We start from the raw sequence: 13726 nt of genomic DNA, 5'->3' as shown, positions 1-13726 counted from the left end.
CTGGCGGGCAGGGGTGCAGGGCAGGGCTGGCATGCGGGGGGCAGGGGCAGGACATGGGCTGGTAGCAGTGGGAGGGCAGAACACTGGTGTCTTTTCCCGAATCAATGGGCCTCTGAGGGGCGCGATTATATAGGGTGTCCTGCAATCTCTAGTTGTCATGGTGACCCTCCAGGTTGCCCTGCCTCACGCTGGCCAGGCCCCTTGCTGCTTGGCTCCCTGGCAGCCTCGAGTGGGGCCGACCCGGCCGCAGGCAGCTCTCGGGGTGTCGGGAGGGAGATGGGGCCCCTCTGCTGCCTCGCAAGATCTGGTCCCCGTCGTGATGTCCCAGCCTGGCGGGACAGCACCCGGCCTCTGCCGGGGGGGGGGGTGCAGGCTGGGTGTGGGGTTTGCAGCAGCAGCAGGTACTCGTGGGGTTTGGGGGCCAGGCAGGGGTGGGGGGGCAGTGCGGGATCTGGGGGGGCAGCCCGCCGTGCAGACGAGGGGGACGGGGCTGGCCGTCACTGCAGCTCACTAGCGTGTGCGTGGGCCGGTGCCCAGAGCCATGAGCCCAGTCCGTGCTTGTGGGGCTTGGCTCCCCCGCTGAGGCAGAGCGGGGAGGGGGGGTTGGATCGGGAGGGGGGCTCGTGCCTGCACCCCGGCCAGGCTCTGTATTCGCGTGGCACCAGGCATAGACCGGGCCCCCCTGCGCTAGGCCCTGAGCAGCCTTTGCCCTAGACCCTGCGTCTGCCCTCTGCCCCACAGCAGCGCACCCTCCCCGGCAGTCACTGGCGTCCCGGGTGAAGACTGGGACTGGGGGGGCCGGGGGGGGCTGTCATGTTATATCCCAGGGAGCTGCTGGCTCAGGGGGGCCGTGGGGCTGGATGGACGGACAGACAGCGCCCCCCCAGCTCAGCCACCCCCGCACTAGGGCTGTGGCGATGGGGTGCTGGGCAAGGGGTTGGGGGGGTGAGGGTCCCAGTGGCCCCCCCCCAGCATCACTGTGGCTCCAGGCACCAACCTGCGGTGCCCCCTTGTGGCCAGCCGCGGGCCAGCGGCGCTGGTTGCAGGGCAGTTGCATCACTCCCCTCCCAGGGCCCCTCCCACCCTGGGGAGGGGGGGGAATTTCTGATGCCCCCCCGCCCCCAAATCCTGATGCGCCCTTGTGGCCTCTCCCCCCAGTCAACTGGAGATGCCCCTTTTCCCCTCTGGAGTCTGTCTCGCAGGGGCAGCTCTGAAGAGCCCCCCTCCCCCCGTGTGGTGGTGGGGGTCTCCCCAGAGGTGGTGGAGCAGGATGGGGGCCCCCACTCGGGGCTGGCTCCCCTCCGGCAGCCAGGCCGGGCTGTGGGCCGCGATGGGGAGGACATGCTTCCCCGAGGGAGGGCTGCCCCCAGCAGCCCCTCGGGCAGTTCCCAGCCTGTGTTGAGGGGACAGGGTGCTCGCTAGGCAGGGTTAGCAACGAGGGAGGCATTTTCTGGCCCCCGTTCTTCCTGGAGTGGGGGGGGGGCTGTGTACTAAGTCCCCCCCCCCATCACCGTTGCCCCAGCAGGGTTCCCTCCCAGAGGCGATGCCACCAGCCCAAGGCAGCCAGGTCCCAACCCCGGTTCGTCGTTCGCTGCAACAGCCAGTTTCCAACCTGCCTGCAAGACCGGTGAGGAGCGCGGGCACCGTAAGGTACGTGCGGGGAGCCCGCCTGGCCCGTGACTGCAGGGGATCTGTGCCCATGGCCAGCCCCCCGGGGCGCAGCAGTGGGGTCTTGCACCAAATGCAGACCCCTGCCATGATGAGGGAGAAGGGAAGCCTGGAGCTCTGGGCTTGGGCCTGGCTGAGCCAGACCCCAATGCCATTTCCCCTCCCCACCTCGAGTCCTGACTGTACTGCACCCTGGCCCTGGCTGCAAGCCGCCTAGAGGGTTAATAAATTGTCTAAAGCGCTTTGTTGGGCAAAGGGCTCTTGGGGGCGGGAGGTGTAAAAAGCAAGCGCCAGGCTCCAGTTTAACTGTCCCTACCTGTAAATGCAGCGTATATGGAGTTAAGTCTTCTCAGCCCTGCTGAAATGCTTCTGGGCGGTTGGAGTCACAGCAGCATGCCATGGGCATGGAGACTATCAGGACAGGTAATATTAGGGGAGCCCAGGGCCACAGCCCCATCCTGGGTGAGCAGGGCCATGGGCTGTAGGTGGTAGCTAGGCCAGGGTGGCTGCTGAATTCTGTCTCCCCTGCCCTTCTCGCCCACACGTGCTCCGCAGGGTACCAGTCCTGTTCACCTGGCACCAGCTGCTGCACGACAGCCTGCGCCAGCCCGAATGCCGTACTCCGGACCACACCCGCCGGCCAGCTCCTGCTGCTGCCCCTCACTTCACCTGACTCTGCTGGTGCTGGGGGGCCAGCCCGGCCCAGTCCTGTGGTGCAGAGCACGTTTGCTTTCCCAGCGGGAAGGGGAAGAGAGACTGACAGGCCTCCAGACACCTGTCTGCCTTGGGATCATCCCCACGCCTGACCCACAGCTGGCTGTAGAGACCAGGCCCAGAGAACATAGAGATGTGGGGGAGGGGGTGTTGGAGCTGGCCCTGGGCCCCCCACTGTGGAAGGGCGACTGGGTTCCCCGTCCCTCGTTGCAGCGGGGCACACAGCACGTGCAGCCCCCTCTGCAGAACAAGCCCCCTGCACTCCCTCATCACCCAATGGCCACGTCCCAGCCGTTATTCCTGAGACTGAACTGCCCCCGTGCAGCCTCCCCCAGGCTGTGCTGAGACCCCGCAGTGGGGGCAGGAGTTCTCCACAGCACGGGGGCCTTTCTGGGGCTGTCACTTCTGCATCTTTCCCTGCCCTAAATATTCCCCTGGCTACTCTGAGGCAGGCTGGCCTTGTGCTCTGGAACATGATGGGTCCAGTTCCCAGCGCTGCGCAGCCTCCCCCACCTGTAACGTGCGGCTGATCAGCTCGCTCTGCCCTGTTGAGACCCTTAGATCTTTGGGTGACTTGACCCCCCACAAAGGAGCAGACAGCTTGGCTGTAAAGGTTAAAGTTTGAGGATTTTTATTTATTTTTTGTACAAAGTAAGACTATGGAGATTTCATATTTCTGAATCAAAACACCTTTGTCTTCACAGTATGAGTTATAGAACGCAGCCAGGGCTGTCAACTGATGAAACAGAAGAGAAAGATAATTACACTCGTTATGGTATTAAAACCTGTTAGATGTCTCTTTAAAAGTAGATTATTTCTTACACTGTGATTCTTGGCACTGGTTCTAGAGGGAGCGAGAGCGCGCGACTCCTTTATCCCGAGCAAGCAGAGGTGGAGTTTGGCCTCAGGGGAGGGGAAAAGGGCCCATCAGCCAGGGAGAAACCTGGAGCTTCAGAAAAACGTCTGGGGTACCTGCTAGGGGAGAGGGTGCCTGGCTGGGGGACGACGCCGCAGCCTTGGGACGGGATGCGGGGAGACTGCCCATTGCAGAGAGGGGCGCGGAGCAGGTCCTGTTACTGACGGAGCCTAGCTGGGGAGCTCCTTGGCCTGCTGCATGGCTGGTCCCACGTGGGGGAGGTGACTAATCTCTCTGCTGGGCCAGGGCCAGTACAAAGCCCCCCCATCCCCCGGAGCTGGAACCAAAGCAGTTCTAGGAGCCGAGTCCACAGTGGCTCTGGACAATGCCGGGCGTGCAGCTCCTGGGAAGAGGGGTGCACTGCGAACCCGGCCAGACACTCTGGCCCTGGCTGCAGCTGAATGAAAGGCCAGGGTGGGCAGGGCTGCTGTAAGATGGAGGTGTCTGGGCTCTTAGGATCTGGGGGTAGGAGACTAAGAACTCCCCGCCATGGCGGCTCTAGGCAGAGCCCTGTACGGCCAGGCTCCTGGCCCCACTCTCGCTACGAGGGGAGAGAAGCCTTTGAAGGACCCAACCCCTGGAAAGATTCAGCCAGTGGAGCTGAGGGGGGGGCGGGGGGGCACGGGGGGGGCAGGAGCTGCGGGGGAAGGGATGCCTGCATGTGGCTGGCCCAGGTCTCCCCAGGAGCAAGCTGCGGGCAGGAAGAGGAAACCAAACTCCAGGAGGAGGAGCTGCTAAACAGCTGGTTTCTAATCAAAATAAGCTCAAACAAGAGAAAACAACCCACAAAATAGGAAAGCGACTGGCTGCCTGTGGCTGGCAGAGCACAGCCCCTTTAATGTGTTGGGGGGCAGGAGATGGGGGGGATGGGGGCTCCACCCAACCGGCACCTGGCGTCGCTTCACTTCTCCTTCTTCTTCTTGTTCTGCAAGAGGAGAGGATGTGTCAGTGGCCCAGCCCGACGCCCAGCTGGCCTGCGGGTGGCTCGAACATTCGACAGCCCCTTCCACGGGGGCAAAGCAGCCTGGGCTCCCGGGGAACACGCCCACCTGGGGCCCATCACACGGGCCCCGGACTCCTCTGCCCTTGCCAAGCCCTGCACGACTCCGCCCGAACTCGTCTCCATGGGCTCCTGCAGGGAGGGGGCCAGGAGCTTGGCCCTGCACAGCAGGCCTGGTGGGTGCTGGCTACTGTCCCCTGCCGAGTCCCGGGCCCAGTCAGTTCCTGGCCCATGTGCTGGGCTGAACTTGGCCAGCGTCCAGGGGGCCTTGCCGCAGGGCCCGCCCCTGGGCAGGGACTCACCTCGTTCATCCCCAGCAGGATCATGAGCTCCCGAAAAATGTTGATGAAATCCAGGAAGAGATCCACACAGTGCCTGCGGGAGAGAGGCAGAGATAGTCAAGGGGGCTCAGCCTGGCGCTGGGCTCTCCACCACGCTGCCCCCCACTCACCAGCTGTAATCCCTGTCCCCACTCACCAGATGTAATCCTTGTCCCCACTCTCTGCCTTCTCGATGATGAGCTGTGTGTCGAAGAGGACGAACCCGCACATGACCATCAGCCCAAGGTACAGGTTAGCCTGGTGTGGAGGAGGGAGAGTCAGGGACAAGCCCCTGAGACCCTTGGGATGCTCCCCTGCCACCCCATGTCTGCTCAGTGCAGTTCCCCGTGAGCAGCAGGGGCTGCCGTTCCTGCCCCAGTTACTCTCCCTCTGACACTGCCCCCCAGTTAAGAGGGGATTCGGGCTCTGGGTGAACCCGAGCCATGGCCCCAGCCAGCACCCAGCAGCCCTGCGTCTGGCTGGGAGGACCCAGGTCTCGCTTGCTTCGGGGATAAGGCAGGGGCAGGAGGCGACGCTGCTGCGTGTATTTCTATTAGGCAGCCCCACAGCTGGCACGAGTTGCCTGAACCAGCTCCAGCCTCGTGATGAGTGCCAGGCAAAGCAGGCTGAAAACACGGCCCAGCAGTGGGAGTGACAAGAGCCCGACCCTGCAAGGGGCCCACCCACCTTTGAGCCCCCACTGAACCTGCTTTCCCAGGATCGGGCCCTGTCTGCCCAGTCAGCAACAGCTGCGCCCAGGCATGGCTCTGGACAGGTTCCGTCGCCACGCGGCCCAGGCAGGATCAGGCCTGCCTCCAGGACCCGCTCTGGCTGCAGCTCCCACAGCCAGGCCCCGAGGCACCCGCCTGGCCCCAGTGTTGATGGCTGCCGTTGCTGATCGTGGTGGGGGGACCCGGCAGGACCCTAACACGTGGGGACGGGCCTCACCGTGAACAGCCAAGTGGACCCCACGAAGACGTTGATCAAAGAGAAGAGCAGCATCAGGAAGAGGCCAGAGAGCAGGAACCCTGCGAGAGAGACAGAGGCGTGAGCCCCCCTGGCCGGGTGGGGGAAGCTGGGGTGCGGGGGGCCGGTTCTTACCCCCCAGGTACAGGAAGCTGCGACGCCTGGCGTAGAGGGCGCTCAGGGAGAAGCAGCTGAAGATCACAGCGGTGCCCAGGAAGGCCGTGGGGATGATGCTGCAGGAAAGGAGAACAGGTGAGAAGAGCTGTGACGGACATGGGCACCCAGCCCAGCCACGCCACGCAGCACAGTGCCCACCTAGGGTTGATGGTGATGCACATTTCCAGGAGAGGACCCAGGTTGGCTCCTGCAAGGACAAAGTGACACACGTCAGTGACAGCAGCCCCGCCCCTGTCCTCCCCCCATCATCGGCAGCCAGAGGCCACCTTGGGCTCAGAGCTTCTTCCCTGAGGCAGGTGAGAAGGGCGCAGGGCTTAGTGCAGGGAACCCCACGCCTGGATACCTGGGTCTGCCACCAACTGTTTACGTGACTTCCCCTCCTCCATGGGCCCAGCGCTGGAGGAAGAGGCCCTGTGCCCTAGAACAAGGGGCAGTTCAGTGACCAACAGGGCCCGAGGGCCAGGACGGTAAGTGCTATGGGCCCAGGCTCCCCAGGGGAGGGGCCGGAAAGGGGAGAAGGGAGCCTTGCAGACCAGGCCCCTTTGCCCAGGAGGTTTAGGGGCAGGCATCCCGCACACATACCAGTCAGGAAGGCAAAGCCAGCCAGTATCCCCAGCCTCTTCTGCTCTGTCTCCCTGCTGTGGGGCGTGGCCATCAGCCAGATCAGCAGTCCCAGGGAGCCCAGGCCCGAGAGTAGGTTGAACTGTTGGACAGACGGACCACGAGAAGTTGGGCCTGGTGTGGGGGCTGAGGGCAGATGCAGCACCAGCCAGGCCCATCACAGGGAGCGCATGGAAAGAGAGGGGGCTGCAGATGCTCCCAGAAGATCAGGCCACGACACGGGACACCCCCATTCTTATACCAGCCCGGGGCTGCTCTACCCACCGACACGGCCGCCCGGGGGTGGGAGAAGATGCAGGGGGTGGCGGGGCATTGCCCTCACGTGCTGGGCATTAGACCGGGGTCTGCAGTACTCCCCGGTCAATGGCTGCTCCTGGCACTGGATGCTGCAGCGAAGGCGTTAGGACCTTGCACGGGTACCCACAGTGCCCGTTTGTCAGCACTCAGTCAGGGGGAAGGAGATGCCCCCCCGTAAGCCCATCCAGTCCCAGCGCGGGGGACTGACATAGCCCCCGAGCACAGCCCTTACCCGGAGCAGATGGGTCACCACATTGATGTAGGCTCCGGTTGCTGCCACAAACATGCAGAGAGCAAAGCTGGCATAGACCCTCTTCAGGTGCTGCTGGGTGGAGGCAGAGCTGTGCGGTAGAAAGGAGCGAGTCAGCGACCACCAGGTCTCAGAGCTGCCCCCCGGGGCCGGCCCACGCCTCCCCGCCTGGGCGCACTCAACTGACAGCCGAGCCAGAGAAGGAACCGCCATTGGCACCGGCTGGAGCAGAAACGCTGTCCTAGTACCACAGCTGAGGATCCCAAAGCACGGCGTCCACGCCCCGGGATGGGGAATCTGAGGCAAAGCGGTTCCGTGGCAGAGCCAGGACCAGAACCCAGGAACCCTGGCTCCCAGACCCCAACCACCAGACCCCACTCCGGCCCATGTATTCTTTGCCCATGCGGACCAGGGCCCGGTGGAGGGAGCCCCACACTCACATGTGGGAAAACTTGAAGAGCGCGTTGAAGTCAATGTTCCGGTTGAACACGTCCATGGCGCTGGCAGGTGGGTGGGATGCACCCTTCGCTTCGGGGAACTGCACTGGCTGGAAGAGACAGGGCAGGGGACGCACGTCAGCGTGGGCCACGGCAGCTCTCTGCACTCAGCCCAGGCCGGCTGCCCAGCTCCCTGAGGTCATTCCGGAGATTCCCCCCAGCTTGGGGGTCTGAGCATCCCACTCTGCCCCAGCTGGCAGGGGACACCCACCCCATCGACCCACCGGCAGGAAGTGACTTGGGAGCGACTAGGCGGCTTGTTGTGCACTGAATAAGGAAAAGAACCATTCTCGGGAGGGAACGTCGGGCCCCCGAGCGGGCACCGCTGTGCTAAGACTGAGTGCCAATGGCATGCCCAGCACTCTCCAGGGGGACCAGACCGTGCCACGTCTGCAGCCATCCGTCATCGCAGGCCAGGACAGAGCAAGCGACACAACCTGGCTCTGAGCTCCTGGACGGGTCAGGTCCTTTCATGGCCCCAGCCCCACAATGCCAGCTGGGAAGAGAGATTTCTGACTCACCGGGGAGCTGCCTGGCAAGGAATCTCCTCCCCCAACCACAGAGAAACGCGGCTTCACTTCGCTCCAGGCTAGCTCCCCCTCGCCCACCCTGCTCTCTCGGCTTGGCTCCGGAGGATAGTTGGGCGAGGAGCTGTGCAGCTGTTGTGCAAACCTCTCTGAAGCGTCTGCCGTCTCCTCCCCCCACCCGGGGCTCTGGGCCCATAGTCTAGATGGTGCAATTATTGCAGGCTGTTGCAGGGCTAGTCACAGGCTCCCCGCGAGCCCAGCTCCCCACGGATTTCCACTTGGCAGGCGAGAGCGGCTGGAAAGTGCCTTTGTTCAAGGCTTCCATTAGTGCCCCTAATGACATCCCAGGAGGGGCTGGTCCCAGACAGGCTGCAGCACTGTGTTCAGCCACCCAGGCAGGGAGGCTCCTTGCTCCCTGGCCCTAGCTGGCTCCCTTCCACATTTGCCTGGTGCTGGAGGCTGCTACAAGCCTCCTGTCCATTAGGGAGTCAAATCCCAGTGAGAGCAGGTCTTTCCTGCTGGGCCGGCTGGGGTTTACTCCAGGAACCCACTGTGCAGAAGCCGGTCCAGCAACTGGCTCAAGTGGCCCGTCTCAGCGGGGGTGGGAGGGGTTGGGGGGCAAGTGCCACAGGACGTGGGATTGGCTTGCAGCATGTTTAACGAGGCGACTGCCCTGAGTAACACATGGAGCAGGAGCCAGTGTCACCAGGACAAGGATCTAGGTCTGGCCACCTCTCTTCCGAGAGGAACCCAGAGGATGCCTGATACTTTGCTGGGGCTGGTCCCCAGGACTGTCGCTCCTACTTGCCAGAAAGCGGGGTGATCCCCTCAGCCCCCCACTTTCCAGCAGGATAACATTACTGAAACCCATCGGCCCTATGTGCATGCACGCAGCCAGAGGAATCGCTTCTCCCGTGGCCTAGAATGCAGCCACCTCTGGAGTGATGCTGCAACTCTGATGTCTCGCAGCAACAGTGGAATGTGGATGGTCAGGGCTCAGGACTCGGCTCCCAAGCTAGAATTAGGGTAGGACACAGCATTTACGCCCCAGCTGCCGTGAGTCAGTGCAAGGTTCCAAACTAGGTCGGCACCTGGTGCGTGTCTGGCAGGCTGAGATGGCGGGTGGATCTCACCCGCCCATTTCTCCCCACGGGCATGGGCAGTATGTTGCAGCACTGGCCCGCTCGGCTGGGGTTTTGTCAGCCTGAGCCCCCTGGCCCCACTGGGGCAGAGGGACCCGGGATTGCAGAGCACCAGAGCCAGCGAGGGCAGCCGTGATCTCTGCCTTTGGGCCCAGGAACTGGGAAAGCGAAAGAGAAAGAAGCAACAGGAAACTCCTCGCCCAGCCGAGCAGGGAGCGGCTGAGCACAGGAACAGCGCCTGACTCCAGCTGCTCCCACACCGCTGGCCCGGGGAGCACTCGATTGCAATGGCGATATCTGAATTCACACTCAGGCGACGTTCTGAAGGATGTTTACTGTAGGACACGGTGTCCAATCGATCGCTAGTGGGGACACCACCCGCCCCCTCCGTCACCAGGGCCCCCAGGGCGAGGTCAGTAACCAGCCTGCCCTGGAGGGAGCTGAACCCAGGCTCATCAATAAATAACCAACCCGGCCACCCCGGCAACCTTTACCCACCGAGTCCTGCCCTTGCAGCACCTGCTCCCAGGAGAGCTGCAGCCACCGCCGAGCTCTACCGCCCGCCTGGACCCCAGCTCGGAGATCCGCCTGCGCTGCCCCGACGCTGGGGACGGGGAGAAACGCCCGGCTGGCCCTGACTGCGCTGGGCAAGGCAGACACCCTCCCGCCGGGCGGCAGGGAAGAACTGCTGGCATAGCCACCCCTGTGACATCGCAGCCTCCCCTGTGACATCGCAGCCCTGCTCGGCCAGCTCACTCCCATTCCCCAGGCACATCAGTCTGCCTCCTGCGGTAGCCGGCCTGCCCGAACAAGCTAGCCAGGCCCTGCCCGAAATCCTGCAGGGGGCAGCGAGCCAAGGCCCCAGTACTCCTCGGCAGTCACAGCACTGGTTCTCCACACAGCCACAAAGGGGGCTGGCCCACATCTTTTCCTTTTACACTCCCCTTCCTGGAGAGCACCCCCATCTCTCCCTCCTCAGCCTTCCCACTGCCTGGGACGTCAGCCCGACTCCAGTTCTTCCAGTGTTCGGTGCCCACGGGCTACGGAGGATTTACATTCTGTGCTGCAACAGCTGGCCGGACCTCAACACCTGGCCCATCGCAGGGCATGTCTGGGTCCCGCCCTCGCTGCTCCCCTGGCTCAGGGTCCACAGAAGCTTTCGCAGCCCCAGGAGCCATGTCTCCTAACCCTACACTCACCTGTCGGACTCCTCTGCTTCCTTCCCCGAGCTGTTCTCTGTATCAGAGTTGGGGAATGGCCTTTAACCTCTGAGTGGGCGCAGGGCTAGTAATGAGATAAACTGCTCCCCACTAATCGCCAGAATCTAGCCCACCCAACTGCACCCCTCCGGGTAGCAACAACAGGCATGGTTTAAAAAGACAGCTTTCCAGGGGCCTGGGAGCCTAGACCCAGCTCTCTACTGCCTCAATCCCAGCTGATCCTGAGAGCCCCTTTCAGACAGTAATGCTTTGGGAGGGGGGTTAAATACCCTTTCAAAGAGGGGGATCTGCTCCCCATTGGTTCTACTGGTTTGCATCTCCCTTGTTAACTAACCAAACAGGAGCCAAAGTTGAGGTGAACATGAGAGCTGCCAGACTGGGTCAGACCAATGGTCCATCTAGCCCACTCCCCTGTCTCCAGAGCTTCAGGGCGGGAGAACAGAACAGGGCAATGGTGGAGTGATCCACTCCAGTCTTCCACAGTTGACTTCTAGTCGTCTGAGGTTTCGGGCTGCCCCAAGCATGGGGTTGCATCCCTGACCCTCTTGGCTAATGGCCATTGATGGATCCATCCTCCATGAATTTATGCAGTTTTTTTTAACTCAGTTATACTTCTGGCCATCACAACATCCCCTGGCAATGAGTTCCACAGGTTAGTTATGCTTCCTTTTCTTTGTATTAAGCCTGCTGCCTATTAATTTAATTGGGTCACCCCTGACTTTTGAACTGTGGGAAGGGTAAATAACAGCACCTGTGATTTTATAGATCACGTCCCCTCATTGTGGGCTCTTCTTTAAGCTAAACAGCTCTAATCTTTTTAGTCTCTCCTAGGATGGAAGCCGTTCCACACCCTGGATCATCTTCGCTGCCCTTCTCGGAGCCTTTTCCAGTTCCACTAGATACTGTCTGAGACTGGACAACCAGAACTGGACAGTGTTCAAGGCATGGGTGCACTGTGGAGTTACACAGTGGCATTATGATATTTGTCTTATTTCTTCTCTCTCTTTCCTAATAGTTGCTAACAAACTGTTCACCTTTTTGACTTGAGCCGCAGTTTACGGAGAATTATCCACAGTGACTCCAAGATCTTGTTCGTGGGTGGCAACAGCTCAATTTAGACCCCATCACTGTATATGTATCTATGGGATTATTGTTTTCCAACGTGCATTACTTTGCACTTTCAATGTTGAATTTCATCTGCTGTTTTGTTGCCCAGTCTTGTGAGTTCTCTCTGTGACTCCTCACAGTGTACTTTGGACTTAACTATCTTGAATAATTTTGTGTTGTCCACAAACTTTGCCACTTCACCGATCACCCCCTTTTCCAGATCATTAATGAATATGTTGAACAGCACAGGTCCCAGGGCAGATCCTTGGGGGACTGTTCACATCTCTCCAGTGTGAAAAATGACCATTTATTCTTACTGTTTGTTTCTTATCTTTCAAGCAGTTACTGACCCATGAGAGGACCTTCCCTCGCATCCCATGGCTACTTAATTTCCTTAAAAGTCTATGGGTGAGGAGCCTTGTCAAAGTCAGTCTGAAAATGCAAATACGCTATTTTGACTGGATCACCCTTATCCACAGGCTTGACAACTCCCTCAAATAACACTGGTAGATTGGTGAGGTGCCATTTGCCTTTACAAAAGCCGTGTTCACCCTTTCCCCCGACAAACTACGGGTCTGACAAAATTCTGCTCGTTACTATGGTATGGCTTCTACCGAATTACCTGGTACAGACGTTAGGCTTAACGGCCTGCAATTGCCAGGATCCCCTCAAGAGCCCTTTTAAATAGGGACGCTCCAGAAGCTACCTTCCGGGCCCCCGGGCCAGAGGCTGATTTCAGCGTTAGGTTACATGCCCAGTTAGTAGTTCTGCCATTTCCTATCTTGGGTGAATCCCACCCGCTCCCAGGGACTTGTGACCGGCTGCTCCGTTGATCACGTTGTTCGGGAGCCGCTCCTGACCCACCAGCGTAGGGCGGCACTTCCGGGTTCTGGCCCAACACCAGCTCCGAGGCGAGTCTCGCAGACCCACGCAAACCCTCGCTTGGCTTTTCGGGCAGGGCCTTGTCGTCCTTGAGTGCACCCGGCGGCCCCGCGGCGGGGCTGGCAGCGGGCCCCACCCCACGCTGAGGGGCGTCTGGGTCTCTAGCCAGGCGCTGCCCCGGGCCAGGGTCTCTGCCCCCGCCCCGAGGCCACGCGCCGTGTCCAGGGCGTCGCATGCAGAGACCCACGAAACGTCCCTCCCGGCCGGGGCTGGCAGGGGAGAGTCAGCGAAGGGGGCGGGTGCCAGGACGCCTGGGTTCTCCGCGGGGGGGGGGGGGGGGCATTCCTCAGTCCCGCGTGGCCTGGGGCAGGCGAGCAAGCCCAAGACCGGAAACAGGGCGGGGGGAGAGGCCGTGCCAGGCTGGTGGGGGGAGGGGATCCAGGCCCCCCCTTCCGGAGATCGCTGGGGGGGCCCTGAGGGGGATCCAGGCCCCCCCTTCCGGAGATCGCTGGGGGGGCCCTGGGGGGGAGGGAATCCAGGCCCCCCCCCTCCGGAGAGCGGTGGGGGGAGGGGATCCAGGCCCCCCCTTCCGGAGATCGCTGGGGGGGCCCTGGGGGGGAGGGGATCCAGGCCCCCCCTTCCGGAGATCGCTGGGGGGGCCCTGGGGGGGAGGGGATCCAGGCCCCCCCTTCCGGAGATCGCTGGGGGGGCCCTGGGGGGGAGGGGATCCAGGCCCCCCCTTCCGGAGAGCGCGGGGGGGGGGCGTGCCATGCTGGGGGGGGAGGGGATCCGGGATCCAGGCCCCCCCTCCGGAGAGCGCGGGGGGGGGGGGGGGCCGCTCTCACCTGCCGCCTCCGTCACCGCCGCGCTCCGCTCCGTACGTGTCCCCGGCCTCGATCTCCTGCTGCCTCCTCCCACCAGGCCACGCCCCCCGCCGCCGATTGGCTCGCCCCGCTCGGGGTCCCGCCTTCCTGCGCAGTTCATTGGGTGCCCCGCCCGGAACTCGCCGCCTCCCATTGGACGACGCTGGGACGTTCGGTCGCCGCCGCTTCCCATTGGCTGTCGGCCGCACCCCAGGCGCCGCCATTGGCCCCTCGAGAACCAAAACAGGCGTCATTGGCGCGCGGCCGTTCGTCATGGCTCCTTCGCCGGGACCAATCATCGCTTCAGGGGCCCCCAGAGGCCGGAGCGGGCGCTGCAGGCTCCGCTCTGGAGCCGCCTGGCGGGGGAGGGGCAGGAGACGGGGGGCGGGGCCCCTATAGGGGGACTCAGCCCCCCCCCCCGTCCGGTGATCCCGGAGCATTGCTGGCTGCCCCCCCCCCCGGGTTCCAGTGCATTGCTGGCTCCCCCCCCCCCGTACAGTGCATTGCTGGCTGCCCCCCCCCGGGTTCCAGTGCATTGCTGGCTGCCCCCCCCCGGTTC

At 62.5% G+C, this 13726-nt stretch overlaps 1 protein-coding gene across 2 annotated transcripts; it reads right to left on the bottom strand.

Annotated features, from left to right (window-relative positions):
• Positions 1–2990: 2990 nt before the first annotated feature.
• Positions 2991–13239, bottom strand: TMBIM6 (transmembrane BAX inhibitor motif containing 6). 2 transcript variants are annotated; one of them, XM_048831596.2, is made up of 11 exons: positions 13150–13239; positions 7370–7476; positions 6912–7020; positions 6344–6464; positions 5900–5948; positions 5720–5817; positions 5567–5646; positions 4776–4876; positions 4601–4673; positions 4189–4223; positions 2991–3118 (listed from the first exon to the last, which is right to left on the bottom strand). In XM_048831596.2, exons 2-10 carry the CDS (start codon positions 7423–7425, stop codon positions 4200–4202), a joined length of 711 nt encoding a protein of 236 aa, XP_048687553.1. In that variant the 5' UTR covers positions 7426–7476; positions 13150–13239; the 3' UTR covers positions 2991–3118; positions 4189–4199. The 2 variants fall into 2 exon arrangements, with proteins under 2 accessions (XP_048687553.1, XP_048687551.1); XM_048831594.2 differs by having other exon boundaries at positions 2991–4223.
• Between the last annotated feature and the right edge of the window lie 487 nt (positions 13240–13726).

This window comes from Caretta caretta, chromosome 20 (assembly GCF_965140235.1).
Source record: "Caretta caretta isolate rCarCar2 chromosome 20, rCarCar1.hap1, whole genome shotgun sequence".
NCBI classification, from domain to species: Eukaryota; Metazoa; Chordata; order Testudines; family Cheloniidae; genus Caretta; species Caretta caretta.
Note: the sequence above shows the minus strand (reverse complement) of the source record. Positions and strands in the feature narration are given on the sequence as shown.

Coding starts and splice junctions, on each gene's coding strand:
- TMBIM6 (XM_048831594.2), bottom strand. CDS start 7,425: ATGGACGTGTTCAACCGGAACATTGACTTCAACGCGCTCTTCAAGTTT. Junction 5,818..5,899: donor TGCATCACCATCAACCCTAG/GTGGGCACTGTG, acceptor CCTTTCCTGCAG/CATCATCCCCACGGCCTTCC. Junction 4,674..4,775: donor GGGGACAAGGATTACATCTG/GTGAGTGGGGAC, acceptor TCTCTCCCGCAG/GCACTGTGTGGATCTCTTCC.